The sequence below is a fragment of the Tyto alba genome, unplaced genomic scaffold, assembly GCF_018691265.1.
Source record: "Tyto alba isolate M040663 unplaced genomic scaffold, T.alba_DEE_v4.0 Super-Scaffold_44, whole genome shotgun sequence".
Taxonomy (NCBI): Eukaryota; Metazoa; Chordata; class Aves; order Strigiformes; family Tytonidae; genus Tyto; species Tyto alba.
The window spans coordinates 11,116,441-11,132,593 of record NW_024881320.1 but is presented as its reverse complement, the minus strand read 5'-3'; the positions used below and the strand labels follow the sequence as shown (position 1 = coordinate 11,132,593).

Below are 16,153 nucleotides of genomic sequence, written 5' to 3'. Positions count from 1 at the left end.
GCCGCCGCCCGGCCCGGGGGGGCCCCGGGGCTCCCGCCCTGCGCCTCAGCGGCGGCGGCCGGAGCCGGGAGCGGGGCGGCGGGGCCGGGGCAGCTCTGCAGGGCGCAGCTCCGACCCGGCTCTGCCACCGCCCGCTTGAGCTTGGGCTTAGTAACTGCCCTTAATCGCTTCCTGGCAAGGAAAAACCGAAGCTGGGCGGAGGGGGTGCAGGTGCGCCAGAGGCAGAGCCTTGTTTTGCTGGGGGCTCACAGCTCTCGCGTGAGGGGTTTCCATTCCTGCGGCTCTGACACCAGACCTGTGCGATGCAAAAAACAGCTTCAGAGAAAGCAGTCACGCACGTTACTTCACTGCTATAAAACAACCCCACATTGCTCCTCTCTTCACAATATGCAACCGCCCGTCCTGACCCCCATCCCTCCACAAATCCCAGCCCTTCATTTTGCTCCAATAATGTATTGTTAAGGGTGGTGTACGTTATTTTGTAAAACAAAATGAGCCAGAGCTGGGGCATTTCTTGCTGAAGGCCTTGGAGGGTAGTTGCAGGCTGCAGCTGTGTGGTAGCTCCAAGCTGTCTGCCAGGGGCAGCTAAAAATATCAGTGGCATGTGTCAAATAGCAATTTATGGCTTGCAAGAATACTGGCTCCCGTATTAGACATCACACATTTTAGTCTGCACTAACACCAACCTACCACTTAATAATATCTGCTATTACTACTGCTACTGAATGTTGGAAGGAAATAAGACAGGCAAGAAAAAGGCAAGAAAGGTACTAGACTTCAACACTATCTCCCTCACTGTAACCAGTAATCTTTATTAGAGGTTTGGTTTTTTTTTTTTTTTAAAGTATTTATTTAAAAGTTGCAGTCACTTCAGCCTAGAGCAGCTCTTCAAACACACTTCTTCTATAGGTAGGGTGTAGGTGTTTATGGATTTGCAGATACAGCTGCTTGTGCAGTGAGACAGAACCTTGAGCTGTCCCAGGTCAGAGGCAAGAAGGGCTCAGCCCTCGCCTCTGGAGACCAGCAGTTCCTTCAGGCCCATATTCAAGAGCTCTGCAACAGCTCTTCTCTTCACTGGTGGCAGTTTTAAGTATGCCAGTAGGCTACGATGCAAAGTGTTCTTCAAGAAAACTCTCTCAAAATTCATTTATTTTTTAAACCAGTAACTGAACTTTGTTTACAGTGTCCCTGAAAGGAGAATGAGGCCTGTCATAGCCAAAGGTAGGTACGATGAGGCTGAGGAGCCACCATTCAGCTCCATTCTGGGATCATGGCTCACAGTTGCTCTGCTGGGTAGTAGTCCATGACCTATCCCGCTCAGCAGCTCCAGCACCATAAGACACGACCCTCTCGGCTTCCGTTCATTCAGGCTCGTTTTTGTGCTCGTTCGTTCTGTTCAAAATTAAAGTTAAGAAGGTGACTGAAGAAGCCCCTGTCTCAAAGTCACACAGAAGGGAGTTCAGGGAGTAAGGGGATAACTTAATAATCCTTTCTGCCCCAGTTCTCAAACATTCCTAGTCTACAACTCAAAGATCACCATTTTTCAAGGACAGGTGTTTATCAGGAGTCCTTAATTTAGAGAGCAGGACACTTGCCCAAATCACAGAGCACAGAAAGTCTACTGTGGATCCCTAGTCTACCCATCTGGCAAGTGAAATGCTACCCTGCTTTTGTCTGAAAGCTCTCAACCTCCCCACTGGTGTATACATGAGGGCCTGCAGAAAATGCCTTCTGGGCTTGAACACCCAACTTCTAGTCAGCACAGCTGTAAATTACGGTCGTAAAACTCTGTAATGACAAAATGTTTAATCTCTGTATTTTGTTTGTCTCTGGGTAGCTGCCAAAATCCCAGCTCCAGAGGTAAAGAGAAAGGCAGAATAGAAAAAGAAACGCCACAAATCATAGAATCACTGAGGTTGTAAAAGACCCTGAAGATCATCAAGTCCAACTGTAAACCTAACATTGCCAAGTCCACCACTAAACCATGACCCTAAGTGCCATGTCTGTATGTCTTTTAAATAGCTCCAGGGATGCTGCCTACGCTTCTTTTAACAGAAAACCTCTTTCTTCCCTCCCCATCCTTTCTGAGTATTTCATAATGATGCACCCACAAATTTTGCCTTCACACTGAAATGGAAGTGTCTCAGTTGAAGGAAAGGATCATGGATGCTAATACTCGTGCTAGTCATGAGTTGCAATAAACTGTGTAAGTTGTAGTTAGCTTTTATTTTCTTCCCTGTTTCAATTACCTTGACTGTCTTCTCAAGCTTACAAAGAGCTTCCTCATATTGCTGCACCAATGGCTTTAATGAGTTGCCCTTCACTGGTTGCTTCTTTATGTCCTGGATGCCAGCATCCCTCAACATCCGCAGAAACCTACGTTCCTGCATAAGAAACCAGACACAGGAGATGAGACACCCCACTGCCTGTCAGCTAGAAAACAAGCACATTTTGGAACGCGGTGCCTAGTCAAAAAATAACTGAAGTTTCCAAGTACAAAGCTCAGCTGACTGGAAAAGGTGGGAAGTAGTATGAACGTTATCTTCCTTATGCCCCTGCATGGATTCCTATCAAATGAATCCCACACCAATGGCATACCTGAATTCTAAGGACCAAGCTGAAAGCAACACCCACTTCTCCTGCACGAGCTGTTCTTCCAACTCTGAAAACAGAAAAAGTAGCATCAGGTTGGTTTAGCCACAAAGTCACTGTCATTGTCAGCTCCATGAGTCTGATTCTGAAATTCTCCACATTTATGAAAGTCCAATTTTAAGTTTTTTGAGGTTAGCAAAGCAGGGGTGGCCATATTGTTCAAAGGATGAACATCTCCAGTGCTTGTTCACAGCTGCTGAGCCGCTGCAGTTTTTTGAACATTTAGAAACCCCAATACTTCATGCTGTCCAGGACAGTATGTCTAGCTCCTGTAAAATACGTTTTCTGTAATAGGGTGCTAGTTCTCTGTTTCAATACTGCATTAGTTTGGTGACGTTAGAAGAGGCTTAATTTTGATTAGAAAGCTATTTGCCTATTAAAGTAAAAAAAATCCAAAGCTAAAACCCCTTTTAAATGTATGTCACATCTGCTACACATTTCAAAGAAAACCAAACTCAGTCATCTTCCTTTTGTTCCTGGTTGTCTTACCGGTGAATATATGTCCTGATGAACTGCGGAGCATCATAGTTTATTACGTAATTCACTCCTTTAACGTCAATCCCTCGTGCAGTGGCATCTGTGCTGATTAACCTGGTTTAAAATGTATATATAGTAATTTTCAGGTAAAGTCTCTTGCACTACACACACAAGTGAAACACAAGTGAACTCTTGCTAATCTCTGTTCCAACGGGGCAGCCAGCCTCTGACCTCTGAGCCAATCAGCAGCATTAAGTCACTCCTTATTGTCACGGGCATTACTAGCTGTCTGCAGACCTCCAAGCATCACCGCAGGCTTGTCACTGAATGCAGACAGTGAGGTAAGAAATTCCAGTAGTCAGGGGGAAATTTAAACACCAGGTTTGTATAAAAAGAAAATCCAGAAAGTAAGTATTTACCACCTTCTCAGAGACATTCCACAGATGCAATCCCACATAGCTACCGAAATCACAAAGCAAATCAAACACACGGATAGAAGTAAATCTGTATGCCAGTCTGATCAGGGATTTCTTTGGCAGGAAGAACTAATACTATCTATAGTTCTAGCACCAACATCCATTTTTTTCCAAGTGCTAGACACCAAGCACACACGTTAAATTTAAGATTTTCAGAACTGTGTTTTGGGCAACTATATGAACAAGCAGTTACACTCACTGCTTTTTATAAAATAACACACAGAAATTCAAATTACAGCTAGGTTAGGTCAGGCCAAGTTACATGCAGGGTAAACAATCCAGGTCACAAGTCCAAGTCTTACAGCTATTCTGCAAGTTGGTTCCTGCACGCTCTGTTTTACAGAGGACCCCATTTAACTGTGTTCTTGGTTCTACCTAGCTTTTCACACTGGAAATAGCCTGTGTTGGAAGACATGCAGGAAACTTATTTAAGATGCTTACAGTTGTATTTTCCCTTGTTCAAATTCCTTCATGGTTCTCTGTCTCTCATTTGGAGGTAACCGAGAAGAAAATTCAGCCACAGTGACTCCACCAAAGGCTCGAACCAACAGGAACAATCTGTAGGTAAATGGGATAGAAACAGTCACTTCATTGCCTCTGTAATATTACTTGACAGATACCTACTGTAGCGATCCTGTTAATATAGTCACCTGTGAGAAGCTTCCCTGGAGTTGGTAAAGCACAACACGCGGGTAAATTTCATTGTCAGCATGAAATGCAAGAGGAGCAAAGGCTTGGAATTCAGGTCACAAGGCACATAACATTGCTGCAGTCAAGGGGGAGAAGTTCAGAGAGAATTACTTCTTGCCAAGGCTATCTTCTCTGAAACCCACTACCTGTCCATGACTTAGATAGGCTTGGATGTTTTACAGCTGACTAATAGCAGCAAAACCAGACCCCTAAATGCCACCCCCTTTAGAATAAGTCACAGTTATGGGCTGGAGGATACAACACAAGGTGGAGAGAGATCTGCATTGTTGTAATGTTCTTACTTCTCCACAGCAAGTAACAACATGTACTGCTTTCTTGTCTACAGGGTGACCTGTATCTACATGCCATGAAATGCATATTATACATACAGATAGTTGATAAGTGCTACTACATTATTATTACTTCATATCTCCACTCCCCATTGCTGGTAAACTTAATTCTGCATTAAGACAGTTTAATTAAAAAAAAAAAAATCCAGTCTTAACCAAATAAACATCAAGTAATGAGAAAACAAATGCACAAAGGCAGAGCTCTGGGTCATAAATACTCCCAAAGCCATTTTTGCCCAGTACCTCTGTAACACAAGGAACCATAGGGAAGACATATTTGTTTGTAAGGTAAAAACATAACTAGATACTCCAGAGTTAAACAAATCTTAAAGTATAATGTACTCAAAAGAATTAATGTCATACCGATAGCCCCTCGGGGAGTGTGTATTTCTTATTAGTACCCTGTTCAGTCTCTGTTCCATCTCCAAGCACTTTTTTCTCAGAATAGACAGATGTGAAGAGCCGAGGCTGGAATAAGTCCAGCTGCTGCAGTTTCTCTGGGTCCTGGGTCAGCGTGGCTGAAAACAACAGCTTCTGTAAGGGTATCTGAGGATAGCAGGAGCTGAAATAAATAGCACACAGAAACTGATCTTTGAGGATGGGGCAAAGGATTTCCTCCACAAGTGCCTTCAGATGATGTTATGAGGGGAGCAATTAACTCCTTTTGATGCTCTTTTCCTGAGGTTCTTTTCCATCCTTGTTTCACAGACAGAACTGATCAGCGCTCTCACCAACCGCACAACCCGCATCCGCTAACCCTGCACACATCCTCGCATCCTAGTTACCCGTGTCCTCATTCTAGTTGCTTCCTTCCTTGGTCGCTGACCTCAGTTCCTGACACATCTCTACCATGCTGTATGAAAAGAGCAGCTGCAGATAGATAATTCAAAGTTTTCCTTCAAATCCATTACTCAGCTTGCCAGAGGACATTACTATAGTCACTGAGCACACGAATCACAGACTTGCAGTATTTGCGCATTGTTTTGATGCTTCTTCAGTCTAGTCAGTGAAAGCTTGGAGAATACAATACACTTAGGCTTTGGTCTAAAAGACATCCTCTAGTACAAGCCTAGTATGTTCACTGTCTGCCTTTTCAAACTTTGGAAAAGAAGCTGCCTGCCTTTGGCAAACATTTCTCAGAGTAAACAAGCTTTGGAAGTGCCTGTGAAAAAGTACAGTGAAGCAGGGCAGTGACATCTAAGTGCTGGTGTCTGTGCTATCAGTTCAGAGAAATGCATTCTACAACTTACCTGGCTGCTGTTATAGGCCCTGGTTTGGTCCTCTGAAAAAGCATGCTGGAGCCAGAGTAATTTTCTACTTGGAACACAGCTTTGACAATTTGGTTCAGACAGTTCTGGTGCATGTCATCGATCATACGGTCAGCTTCATCTACGATCTGAATTCACAAGGATGAAAACCACTACTTGTTAAATGCTGTCTAGCACTAGGGAGCTTTTATTTCCCTTTTGTATCTACAAGTGAGCCAGAATGTAAGATAATGAAAGCTTCTAGTCAACAGAATTACTTTCTTTGCCCACCCTTCCTCAAATGAAGGCAAAAGTTTCTACCCCAAGACTGAATTTTGATTTTGTTTCAGTGGCTCAGTAGCCAGCCTGACACTCAAACTACACACAAGTTCATTTGCACGTAAATCCAATCTATGTCTCTGAGTAAGAGATAAAAACCTCCATATCCTAAATAAGATTCCAACTATGTCTCTGCATGGACCCCTGTATGATGGAAGCTACTACAGTCTGATAACTTACCCTGACCTTGACCAGTAAGGCTTTACTCTGAGTTTGTGTTTGTGCTAGGCTAAGAGAGAAGGGGAAGTGAGCGGATGCTTCGGTGTCACAAGTTGGAATAAACCATCTCATTTTAGGACTGCTGTCTGAGCAATCTGGAGTGTAGACCAGTCCCACAAAACGGTTCCAACAGAGACGTATTTATGTACCATGCAAGAAGAAAACAGGAATTACAGCTATAATGGACCTTGCACTAAGATGGGAGACCTGTGGAGTCGACTCACCAGGAAGCGAAGCTGTGTCAGGCTGAACCCCGGGGTCTGGCTAATGTGGTCTGTGAGCCGCCCTGGTGTAGCCACAATAATATCAGCCAGACTGCAGTAGCCTGTCACTCTGAAAGAACAAGCAGCCCATCAATAAGTTTCTCCTTACACCATAAAACATATAACAGAGATCCTTGGTCAGCAGAGCTTAAGATTTTCCTACTATTCACTTAACAGAGAAACAGTAAAATTCAAATATATACTTTACTTTGGAAAGCATGCAAAGGCAGTGCTGAACACTAAATCCTCATTTTAAACAAAAAATGTAATTCTTTATTGCTTTTAAAAAAAGCTTAGTTGCAGCAAAATCCCGTAACAATCATTTGTACCTGTGGGTATGAGGTAAATGTTTGCATACTACTCAGTTCATGAAGAACCCTCAAAATCTAGCAAAACATAACAATCATAAAAAAGGGGCGGCAGCAGGCACTTTGACAAAGACAGACCAACCAGTGTCTAGCATATAAACCTGTTATCCAAAATCACTGAACAATGGTGTGATGCAGTAGCCTATATTCTAACCTCCGCTTACTGAGTTTAAGTAGTTTACAATCTATATTAACCTTATCAAAAGACCTTTTAACCTACTTTTTCTTCACAAGCATCTCCTGTTCCTTTGCGAAAGATTTCTGGCCAGTAATCAAAACGACCTTCAGGCCTGTGCCATCAGTGTAAATGTTGAACACTTTACTCACCTGCAAAGAGATGGGCTTTGTTAGCCACAACAAAATCAATTAAAGTAATACTTTCCATTATGCCAACAACATCAAACCCACTGACAGATCTTCAATCTGCTTCACAGAACAGCTCAGCAAAGCACTGACTTTCCCTTGGCCCAGCTCCGCTCAGAGAGGTGAAGAGCCACATACCTGTTGCGCCAGTTCTTTGGTGGGCAGAACGACCAGAGCTCGTACATGGCAAACTACTCGATCTAGCAGAACCTGCCAAACAAAGGCCAAATGAGTCTGAAAGCAGTGGGAAGAGAAGGGGGTTCTTGTATCTAATCTAGTGAGAAGAGATGCACTTAATACATCCTCATGGAGTTTTATGTTTCCATTTTACTCCCCTCCACCCTCCCAACTCCTCATGCTATGCTTGTTGTCTGAGGAAAGGAGTGAGACTTAAATGAAGGGAGCTTGTACAGCTCCCTCAGACAACTCTGAGCTAAAAATCTGCTGCTTTGCATCCACAAATTTCTTGGCTTTCTGACCTACTTTTGTTTGAACAAAAGCAACCCCGGCATTTTCCCTACAGATATTTCACCGGGGGTAAACTCACCTGTACTATGGGTATGACAAAAGCCAGGGTTTTACCACTGCCAGTAGGTGCAGAGACACAGATGTCTTTGGGGCGGTATCCTCCCTGTGCCATCAAATACCCATTGGATGCACTCTGTAGAATAGCAGGAATCACCTGTGCCTGAACTGAACAGAAATGGAAACAAACATTAACTACAGAGTTAGCTGGACTAAAACCCCTGTATCCAGAAGAGCAGCTATATACAATGAATCTGTTTCCACATCTGTGCTGTTGTTGCTATAGACACGAGAAAGGAAGAAATCAAAACCAGTTGTTAATAGAGATGCTAGCTGGTTTCACCTGGTTCTTATTCACTTATGAATGCATCCTTAGCACTGAATACAGAGATTTCCCTCTCCAAGAATTCAGCTATTTCTAGTGCTCAGCCAGGATGTTACTGTGTTAAATACTGTTTTCAACTCACATCTGTTTTCTTGTTTTCATGTTAGGATGGCACTGACCAGATTTAAAATCTATGAATATTTGTCTGTAAGCATCCTTTCTCTGAAATACAAACTACTCTTATATAAACATAGAATATGCAACACAGCAATGAAACCTTACCTGCCAAGGAGCAAAATGAACAACTCCTATAGGCTTTGGAGTCTTTCAAGTTTGCTGCAGGACTGTACAGAAGGTCTGAAGCAAACAGTCCTATACAGACACAGCTCTGGCTGTCATCCAGGAACTTTCTCCTCTCCTTGCCCCATGATGAGCTCTGACAAACTGGCCAACTTTGGCTTATCTATGAAGTTTAGCAGCCAGGGGATCTAGGTCCTTGACAAGGCCATACACAGTGATGCATGACTTTGGTGGACACCATGTCGAGCATGACACTGCTTGATTCATCTACTACCAAGTGCCATAAACTGGACTTGATTCATGAGAAAACACAAGAAATTGCTGTCAGCAACCTGTTAGGATCTCCCAGAACAAAATAAGCTATACATCACATTTTAATGTAAATGCTAACTACATACTTAAAAAGAGAGGACACATGCTGGCTTTCCAATGTAACCTTGATGATTAGCAGCAGGGATGGAGGAAGGTAAGGAACTAAAGCACCATCCTGTCATAAGGACGGAAAATGGGAGGACACAAGTAAGCCCTCCCTCTTTTGGCAGCTGTGAGCTATTACTTCAAGCCATCATATTTTATGGAGCTACATTTATCACTAGAGAACACACTTCAATTACTCAGCCTAGGTAAAGCTTTAGATATGAAGGGTTACAACCAGCACAATCACTTCGATGTATTAAACTTTTTTTTGTTCTATATTTTACTTCACTGACTACATAAAATATACAGTGATAGATGGCAGAAACTACATAAATCCGTTTAGAAAGAAAACTAAAGCACTATCAAGGTACCTGGAAAAAAGGACTCTATCCCATTCATTTGCAGCTTTTTCAACAGCCGGGGGTGAATTCCTGGGACATCTCCGATTGGAACTAGATTATCTTTGATACGTTTTTGAACTAGTTTGGGTTGAGCAAGCCACTGTGGTAAGAAAGGCTGAACCTAATGGGGGGGAAAGGAGAATAACAAAGCATTTCTGACATCAGACAGACAACACTATACATAAAATATGCTGGTAAGATGCATATTCTTTCCTGAACACCATCAAAATTTAGTCAATATAGTTACCTTCTGCACTGGCTTTCTGTCATAGTCTCCAAGAACCACCAAACTGGAGGGTGGAGGATTTGTCGCTTCCTCCAAGGTTGTTAAGGAGACCTCCCCCTTTAGGCTTTGATTTCCTTCAGCTCTTTCACTGTTAGGTCCCTCTGTTTCCTCATCCTCCTTTTTCCTTTTAGAAGACTTATCTTTCAGGTCGTTTCTGTTTTCCTGTTGTTTGATGTATTCTTCAGAATCTATAATTTGGGTAACAGGAATCCAAAACTACAGGTCAGAACGTGTTACAGAAAAGGGATGCATAGAACATTTTACAATGACAGACTTAAACAACAACTTGCAATCTCCTCCTTCTTCCTAGATCCAAGTGCAAAAGCCAAACATTTCTTCGTTGGTATGGAGGCAACTTAAGACTGAGGTGACATGCATCCCTCCTTCCTTTACACTAAACTGATCCTCAGGGTTTGTGCTTTCTCCTCAGTTTGGACTTTCTCCTAAAAAAAGGAACTACTTTGGGAACATACTAAGCAGAGGAAAATAGAATTTATCATCAGGTAAATTCGGCAAGTTACTCAAAGGGTAACTTGTGTTCTCTGTTTAGAACTGTTGACCGCAATGAACCGAAACCCTATGGCTTCTGTTTATTGTTACCTGCTTCAGTCCTCTCTTGCTGCACTTTTGATTTTCTTCTATTTTCTTTCTTCTTCTTCGATGGAGTGCTGCCATCTGCTGCCTCCTCAGTGTCTGCCCTTTCTTCGGAAGCACTGCGAGGCTGCTGTTTCTCCCTTAGCCTCTTCTGTCCTTGCGCACAGCCCTGCTCTCCGCTCTCCCTCTGTCTCTTTCCCCTTCCTTCCCCGGGTTCAGCCCCGGGGCTCAGCCCCGCGCCGGCTCCCTCGGGCCGCTCGCCTTCCCCTCCCCCGGGCCGCGCCTCCCGCTGCTTCTTCAGCTGCCGAGCCTTTGCCTGCTGCCGCAGCCGCTCCAGCAGCACCCGAGCCCGGTCCTCCGCCTCGGCCCCTTCCTCCTCCTCGCCGTACCTGAAACGGCCCAGACAAAACCCTCACCCACAAGCCCTTCCCCCCTCCCTGCGCCGAGTCCCTGCCCCGGGGGGACGCCGGGGCGCAGCTCCCGTGGCCAGCCCGAGCCGGAGCCTGGCCGGGCGGTGAGGCCGGTCTCGGGGCGAGGCCGAGGCCGGGCCCGGCGGTACCTGTTGATGCAGAAGAGCGCCATAGCCGCGCCGCGCCTCGCCTCGCCTCGCCGCCCCGGGCGCGCGGAGATGACGTCAGCGGAGCGAGCGGCGGAAGGCTCCAGAAGGCGCGGGGGCGGGCGCGCGCCGCCTGGGGGGCGGGGGCGGGCGGTGCCGCGCGCACTCTGAGGGGAAGGGCGGGAAGGGAGGACGCGGAGTGTGTGTGTGTGTGTCGGGGGGGTAAGTACCTCAGCCGCCGTCCCCCCAGCCCCGGGACACGGCCGAGCAGAACACCCCCCTGGGGACAGGCCGGCAGCCAGCACGGAGGCTCCACCCCAGCTCCCACAGCGCTGAGGGCCACCCCGCCTGCCCGCCGGCAGCCAGCACCCGCAACGTGGATAGCAGCGTTTCACCTCGGTGGGCAAAAGCACTCCTTCCTCGCTTGCTTGGCCCCACATGGCTGGCACACTGGTAAGAGGAAAGCTTCCCTGAAACTGCAGGCACAGGGCTGGCCCAGGGACTGCTTCTGATGTGGCAACAGAGTGGGCACAGGAAAAAAAAAAAAAAAAAAAAAGAAACAACAAACCCACCAGACCAAACTCAGAGCAACAAGAAACATTGAAGGCACCTACAGCCTCTGGAGCCCAGCAAAAAAAAAAAAAAAAAAAGAAATCACACTGGAGTGCTGTCAGGTACCTGCCACTCAGTCCAACTGTACTGTGAAATACCATGTCTGAGAAATAGAAACAAACCCAAACCGTTCTTTTTGTCTGCTTTAGCAACTGAGTGAAACAGTTATGTTGCTGACTGCCCAACTCCATCCCCAACCTGCCAAAGCCCACACCAGACAGCTTACTTCTAAATCTTTATTTGTTTTCTGCACAGAGAAAACAGAGGAATGTTGAAGCAGCAATATTTAAACACACTAGCAAGGAGCCATCAATCTGTGAGAGTGCACAAAATGCAACACAAGGCCATTTGTGCAGCGGTCTCTGCTAAGGGGCAGGATTAGGGTAGGTCCAGGAGCAGCCTCTTCAGGCAGACGGCAGAGCTCTACGCAAAGGTGGAGCCATTCCAGCCCACATTGGCAGCATTCATGTCAAAGTAGTTGATGTACACCCTGAAGAAGAGGCACATGAAGACACAAACAATGACCTTATTAAATCATTTATACAAGTAATGATGGAGACAGGACAGGGGACAGTGTTTCCTGTTCCTCTAGCTAACTTCTCTGGTACAGCCTCCAAACAGTTCCTTAAAGTCCCTACTTTTTTTTTTCCTTTTAAATTTTTTTTTTTCCTTTTAAAAATGCAACTCTTCTTCAGTCATGGACTGTCCAGACACCAGACAGATTTTGGCAGCAGCCTGTCAGAATTTCTAGGAGATCAAAACCTTTTGTTTCCGAGCGCTGCAGTCCTTCACACGTGTCAAATACAGGTGGCTTCACGAGAGCCAAGCAAGCGCTCTGGGCCAGCTCTGCACTTTGTCTCTTCCAACCCCAGCACATCAGCACCAGCAGGTTCTTCCCATCCTTCACTGCTGCACAGACACTCCCGAGGCTCCGCAGCCTGCGAAGGATCTGCTCACAGCCTGATGGTTTCTACTTTGTCTTTAAGCTCCAGCCTGTTACTGCTTTCAGCCTCCCATCACCAGAGGACACCACACCTCAGCGGCAAAAAAGACTGTACAGCTTGTTAGTCCCCTGGGATTTTTTCCCTACTCTGAAAGCCATTTAACAGTGGACTCTCAAGGTGAAGATGTAGCCATCAAACTCTTAACTGGACATGAAAACACTGCAAATGGTCACTTGATATTTTCTCAAATACATGGACTTATTCCTGCCTTTTTGTATTTGTAAAGAAACTTTTAAAAGCAGTTTCAGAAAGCCAGATAAATAAGGTTAAAATCATGTCCCAGCCTTACCTGTCTGCAGATACATGCAAATGCTTAGAGATCAGATCACACAGGAGCTTGGTGTAAGTCTTGTTCTGCTGCCCTCCGATCTTGCCGATGCTGTACAGGCTGCAGAGCGCGCAGGGATCGGTGGAGCCCCCGAAGGACATCATCTGATCGGGTATGATGTGCACAGCTATGTACTGCGGTAAGAGAACAAACCGTTACAGTGTATCTTGCCTTCCCTCTCCTGACGCAAACTTGCTCTGGGTACCGACTTCAAATGGGGCAGTGGCGTGCTGTATCACGGCCGGTGCTGCCCTCTGCGCCCTTCCTGGGCTCTGGGAAGCACCGACGGGCCCGGGGGGGTTGCAGCCCACGTGGGTGGCATGGCTGTGCATGCCACGGGGATGCCCCCGAGCTGGCACTCACTTTTAGGAACACAAGTCGTATTTGTGCAAAGCCGCAGGTGAGACAGGCACCCCTGCCTGCCACAGCGCTGCTGCTGTGTGGAGCAAAGCACACGCGGCTGGGGATAAAGGCCTTAATTTAAAACCGTATTTGCACACTGGAGTCCACACCCTGAAATCACTGACTGAGCCACCGGGCTAGTCTGCAATTTGGCCTTACCGGGCTTTGACTTCCGAGGCTGCAACGGTGTGGCCCAGGAGGGGGTGTATCTGATCGCGGGATAACCGGGAGCAGCTCGGGGCGGGGGGCAGGCAGCCCGCAGGAGAGCTCGGTACCGGTTACTTCGCTCTGCAAGAGCTGGCCCGGCAGATACCAACCCCTTCCACTAAACGTGCCACTGGCTCAGTTCCGTGTCTCAAAACCCGACTCCCCGGCACAAGCACAGCCACATCTCCGTACACGGAGCTTCCCCCGGAGGTCAGGCCGATGCTGCGGGCGGCCAGGCCGATGGCCCAGCGCCGGGCCGCAGCGCAGACGGAGGCAGCGGGAGGCCTGCCGAGGCCGGTGGCGCAGACACACGGGAAAAAATCTTTCCCCTGGAGCCGCGGGGCCCGCAGTCCCGCTGTGCCCGCAGCCCCTCCGCCCATCCCCGCTTCGCCCCGCCGGGGTCTCCCCGCGGCGCCGGGCCCGCCGACCCTCCGCCGGGCGCCGCACACGTGCCCGCCCCGCTCCCGCCGGGCCGCGGCCCTCCGCCTCCGGCAGCGCCGGCCTCACCTGCGCGGGCTTGCCGGTGGCCTTGGCCAGCTGCTGGGTGAGATCGCCCAGCAGGCTGTCGGGCACGGCGTCCTTGCAGACGTTGGTCTGGATGGCGAACATGGGCATGGTGGCGGCGGCGAAGGGCGGCGGGGCCGGCGGCGGGAGCGGCGCTGCTCGAGCGGTGGCCGAGGTGGAGTGGAGCGGGGCGAGGGAAGCGGCGGCGCTTTTAGTGCGCGCGGGGCCGCCCCAGCCTTAAAGGGGCCGCGCCGGGCTTAAAGGGATAGCGCCCTGCGGGCAGGGGCAGGGAGCGGGAGGGTGGGGGGCAGGCTGCCTCCCCACGCTGCTGCCCTCGCTGCGACTTACGGCTGCCCTCCCGCGGTAGCGTCCCGGACAGAACTCTTCCCGACCTCCCCTCCCCACTCCCTTCCGCCGTTCTGCGTTTGCTTCGTTACTACCGCTGTGAGGTTTTTGAGGAGGTGTTGTAGGCCCCTCCCTGGAACCAAGTCCTGCCGCGCTGGGCAGTTCATACAGAACCCGCTGTCAGCGCGTGTGGTGCTACCGCCGTAGCACTCCCGCTGGCTTTTGCAGGATCAGGGCCAAAAAGGGCTGGAGGCCCCTGCCTGGCAGTTGCAAAAAGGGGTACTAACTCTGGATCCGAATTTGTATGTTTTTTTTTTTTTTTTTTTAACTGTGTGTGTAGCTTTAACACAATGTAAACAGAAACGTTGGACTTGCTGGCATGTTACTTATTCTCTAACATTTTTCAGCCGAAGTGATCTATTCTCCGCATCCTCATTTTCATATTTTTCTACCGGAAAAAGGCAGAAGTGGTTTTTTTTTTTTTTATTGCTTAGAAATGACATGGTGCGTGTCCAGAGGCGAGAGGCAACCTGAGATGAGCCCCACGCTGGGCTGTGTGATGCGATGCACGTAGGCTGCAGAGGGCATGACTCCCCACCCTGCCTCGGTGTGAAATGACTCATGGGAAGGCTGAGGAGAATCGGCCCCTGAGCCCTCTCCACACACACATTTTACATGTCGAAATCAAGCATGTGTTGATTTTTTAAAAAGTCCCAGCACTGCTGCTGCTAGAAAGCTTGACCAAATGGCCTGGGTTTGAGTGAGTGGTGGGGTTTTTGGCAGCAGGGGAGGGAGCTACAGCATTGGCCATGACACCACACATACATGTTACACATGTGAACACACACAGCCCTGAAGGAGAATAAGGGATGGTTTTGTATGGGAGTGCTTTGGAGTGGCACAGGCTATTATGCTGAGAACTGGCAGGACTGGAGCATTTATTTTTTAATTGATTAACAGTGCTATTAAGAACTAATACCAGCTCCCCACCACTGTGTAGTGCCACATATTCCTTCCACCTTCCTGGCTCCCAGAGTGGTTGTGTGGAAGTGGGGTGAGAATTCTGGCACCACCGCTGTGATTGTTCTGTGGCCTGTCAGGCCCAAAGTGGCAAACCCTGGCCATGCTGCCATGCAATGGAGGGACGTCCATAATTTCATTCTCCTTTGGCTCCTTGACTAAGGAAAAAGCAGTGCATACATTTTCGTAACATCTAAAGATGCATTTTTAGAAGTTAAACAAATATCAGTGTACTTGTGCACACCCCTCCCTCAAGTGGTTGTTCCACACATGCATTCATAATGCATTTCTGGATGAACTGCATCTGCTTTAAAACATAATTGCCTGTAATTAAAATAATAACAATGGAGAACTGTGTCTAGGAGCAAAAAACAGAAAGGTAAAATGTTTCACAGAAATACACAAAGGAGCATTCTAATGATGTGCCAGAGACAGAGACAAAAAAAAAAAAGCTTTTATATTTCCTATTAAAGACCATGGGGATTGCTAGCAAGCAGAGGTGGTCTTAATTGTAGTTGTGCCACAAGGTACCTTAGGAACACATATTTCAGGGTTTGGATGCTCTGAGAAAAACTCTGAAAGCATCTAGCATAGAATGGCCTCAGAAGATATGTGAGGTAGGCTGAAGCCTTTCCTGGAGGCTTACTGGAATTAGCAGGGCTGAGGCATTCATGGGTTGCAGTTGTAACACCCAGCTGCATCATAGCCAAAACTTAGCATAGAGCAACTGGATGAGGGAGGAAGAGCAGGGAGAACATCAGAGACTGGTGGTGCTGTGACTCCCAGAAGAGGCAGAGGCAGTGCTCTTTGAGCAGTTAGCTTGATGAAGGCGGCAGACTGATTTCTGGAAAAGGGAACTGCCTCCCCATGGAAAGCCTTGCTG

At 47.5% G+C, this 16,153-nt stretch overlaps 2 protein-coding genes across 3 annotated transcripts; both read right to left on the bottom strand.

Moving 5' to 3' along the window:
• Window positions 1–91: 91 nt before the first annotated feature.
• DDX51 (DEAD-box helicase 51) lies at window positions 92–10,915 on the bottom strand. 2 transcript variants are annotated; one of them, XR_006166745.1, is made up of 17 exons: window positions 10,852–10,915; window positions 10,299–10,681; window positions 9,660–9,886; window positions 9,383–9,533; window positions 7,992–8,137; window positions 7,583–7,654; window positions 7,302–7,408; window positions 6,675–6,783; window positions 5,896–6,041; window positions 5,009–5,207; window positions 4,256–4,371; window positions 4,047–4,163; window positions 3,142–3,243; window positions 2,599–2,662; window positions 2,250–2,384; window positions 1,280–1,392; window positions 92–295 (listed from the first exon to the last, which is right to left on the bottom strand). XR_006166745.1 is itself a non-coding variant. In XM_042805556.1 (16 exons), the coding sequence occupies exons 1-16, from the start codon at window positions 10,872–10,874 to the stop codon at window positions 1,366–1,368; spliced, it is 2,124 nt and encodes a 707-aa protein (XP_042661490.1). In that variant the 5' UTR covers window positions 10,875–10,915; the 3' UTR covers window positions 1,133–1,365. The 2 variants fall into 2 exon arrangements, 1 of the variants encoding a protein (XP_042661490.1); XM_042805556.1 differs by lacking the exon at window positions 92–295 and having other exon boundaries at window positions 1,133–1,392.
• Window positions 10,916–11,682: 767 nt separating this feature from the next.
• Window positions 11,683–14,297, bottom strand: LOC104367661 (macrophage migration inhibitory factor). The gene is made up of 3 exons (XM_042805664.1): window positions 13,909–14,297; window positions 12,754–12,926; window positions 11,683–11,950 (listed from the first exon to the last, which is right to left on the bottom strand). Exons 1-3 carry the CDS (start codon window positions 14,014–14,016, stop codon window positions 11,884–11,886), a joined length of 348 nt encoding a protein of 115 aa, XP_042661598.1. The 5' UTR covers window positions 14,017–14,297; the 3' UTR covers window positions 11,683–11,883.
• Window positions 14,298–16,153: the final 1,856 nt, after the last annotated feature.

What these genes read in the sequence shown, in the direction of transcription:
- DDX51 (XM_042805556.1), bottom strand. Translation starts at nt 10,874, where the DNA reads ATGGCGCTCTTCTGCATCAACAG. An exon ending in CACTCCCCGAGGGGCTATCG is followed by an intron (nt 4,372 to 5,008) that starts GTATGACATTAA and finishes CCTTGACTGCAG; the next exon opens with CAATGTTATGTGCCTTGTGA. An exon ending in ATCAGGACATATATTCACCG is followed by an intron (nt 2,663 to 3,141) that starts GTAAGACAACCA and finishes TTCTGTTTTCAG; the next exon opens with AGTTGGAAGAACAGCTCGTG.
- LOC104367661 (XM_042805664.1), bottom strand. Translation starts at nt 14,016, where the DNA reads ATGCCCATGTTCGCCATCCAGACCAACGTCTGCAAGGACGCCGTGCCC. An exon ending in CCACCGGCAAGCCCGCGCAG is followed by an intron (nt 12,927 to 13,908) that starts GTGAGGCCGGCG and finishes CTCTTACCGCAG; the next exon opens with TACATAGCTGTGCACATCAT. An exon ending in TTGCATGTATCTGCAGACAG is followed by an intron (nt 11,951 to 12,753) that starts GTAAGGCTGGGA and finishes CCTCTTCTTCAG; the next exon opens with GGTGTACATCAACTACTTTG.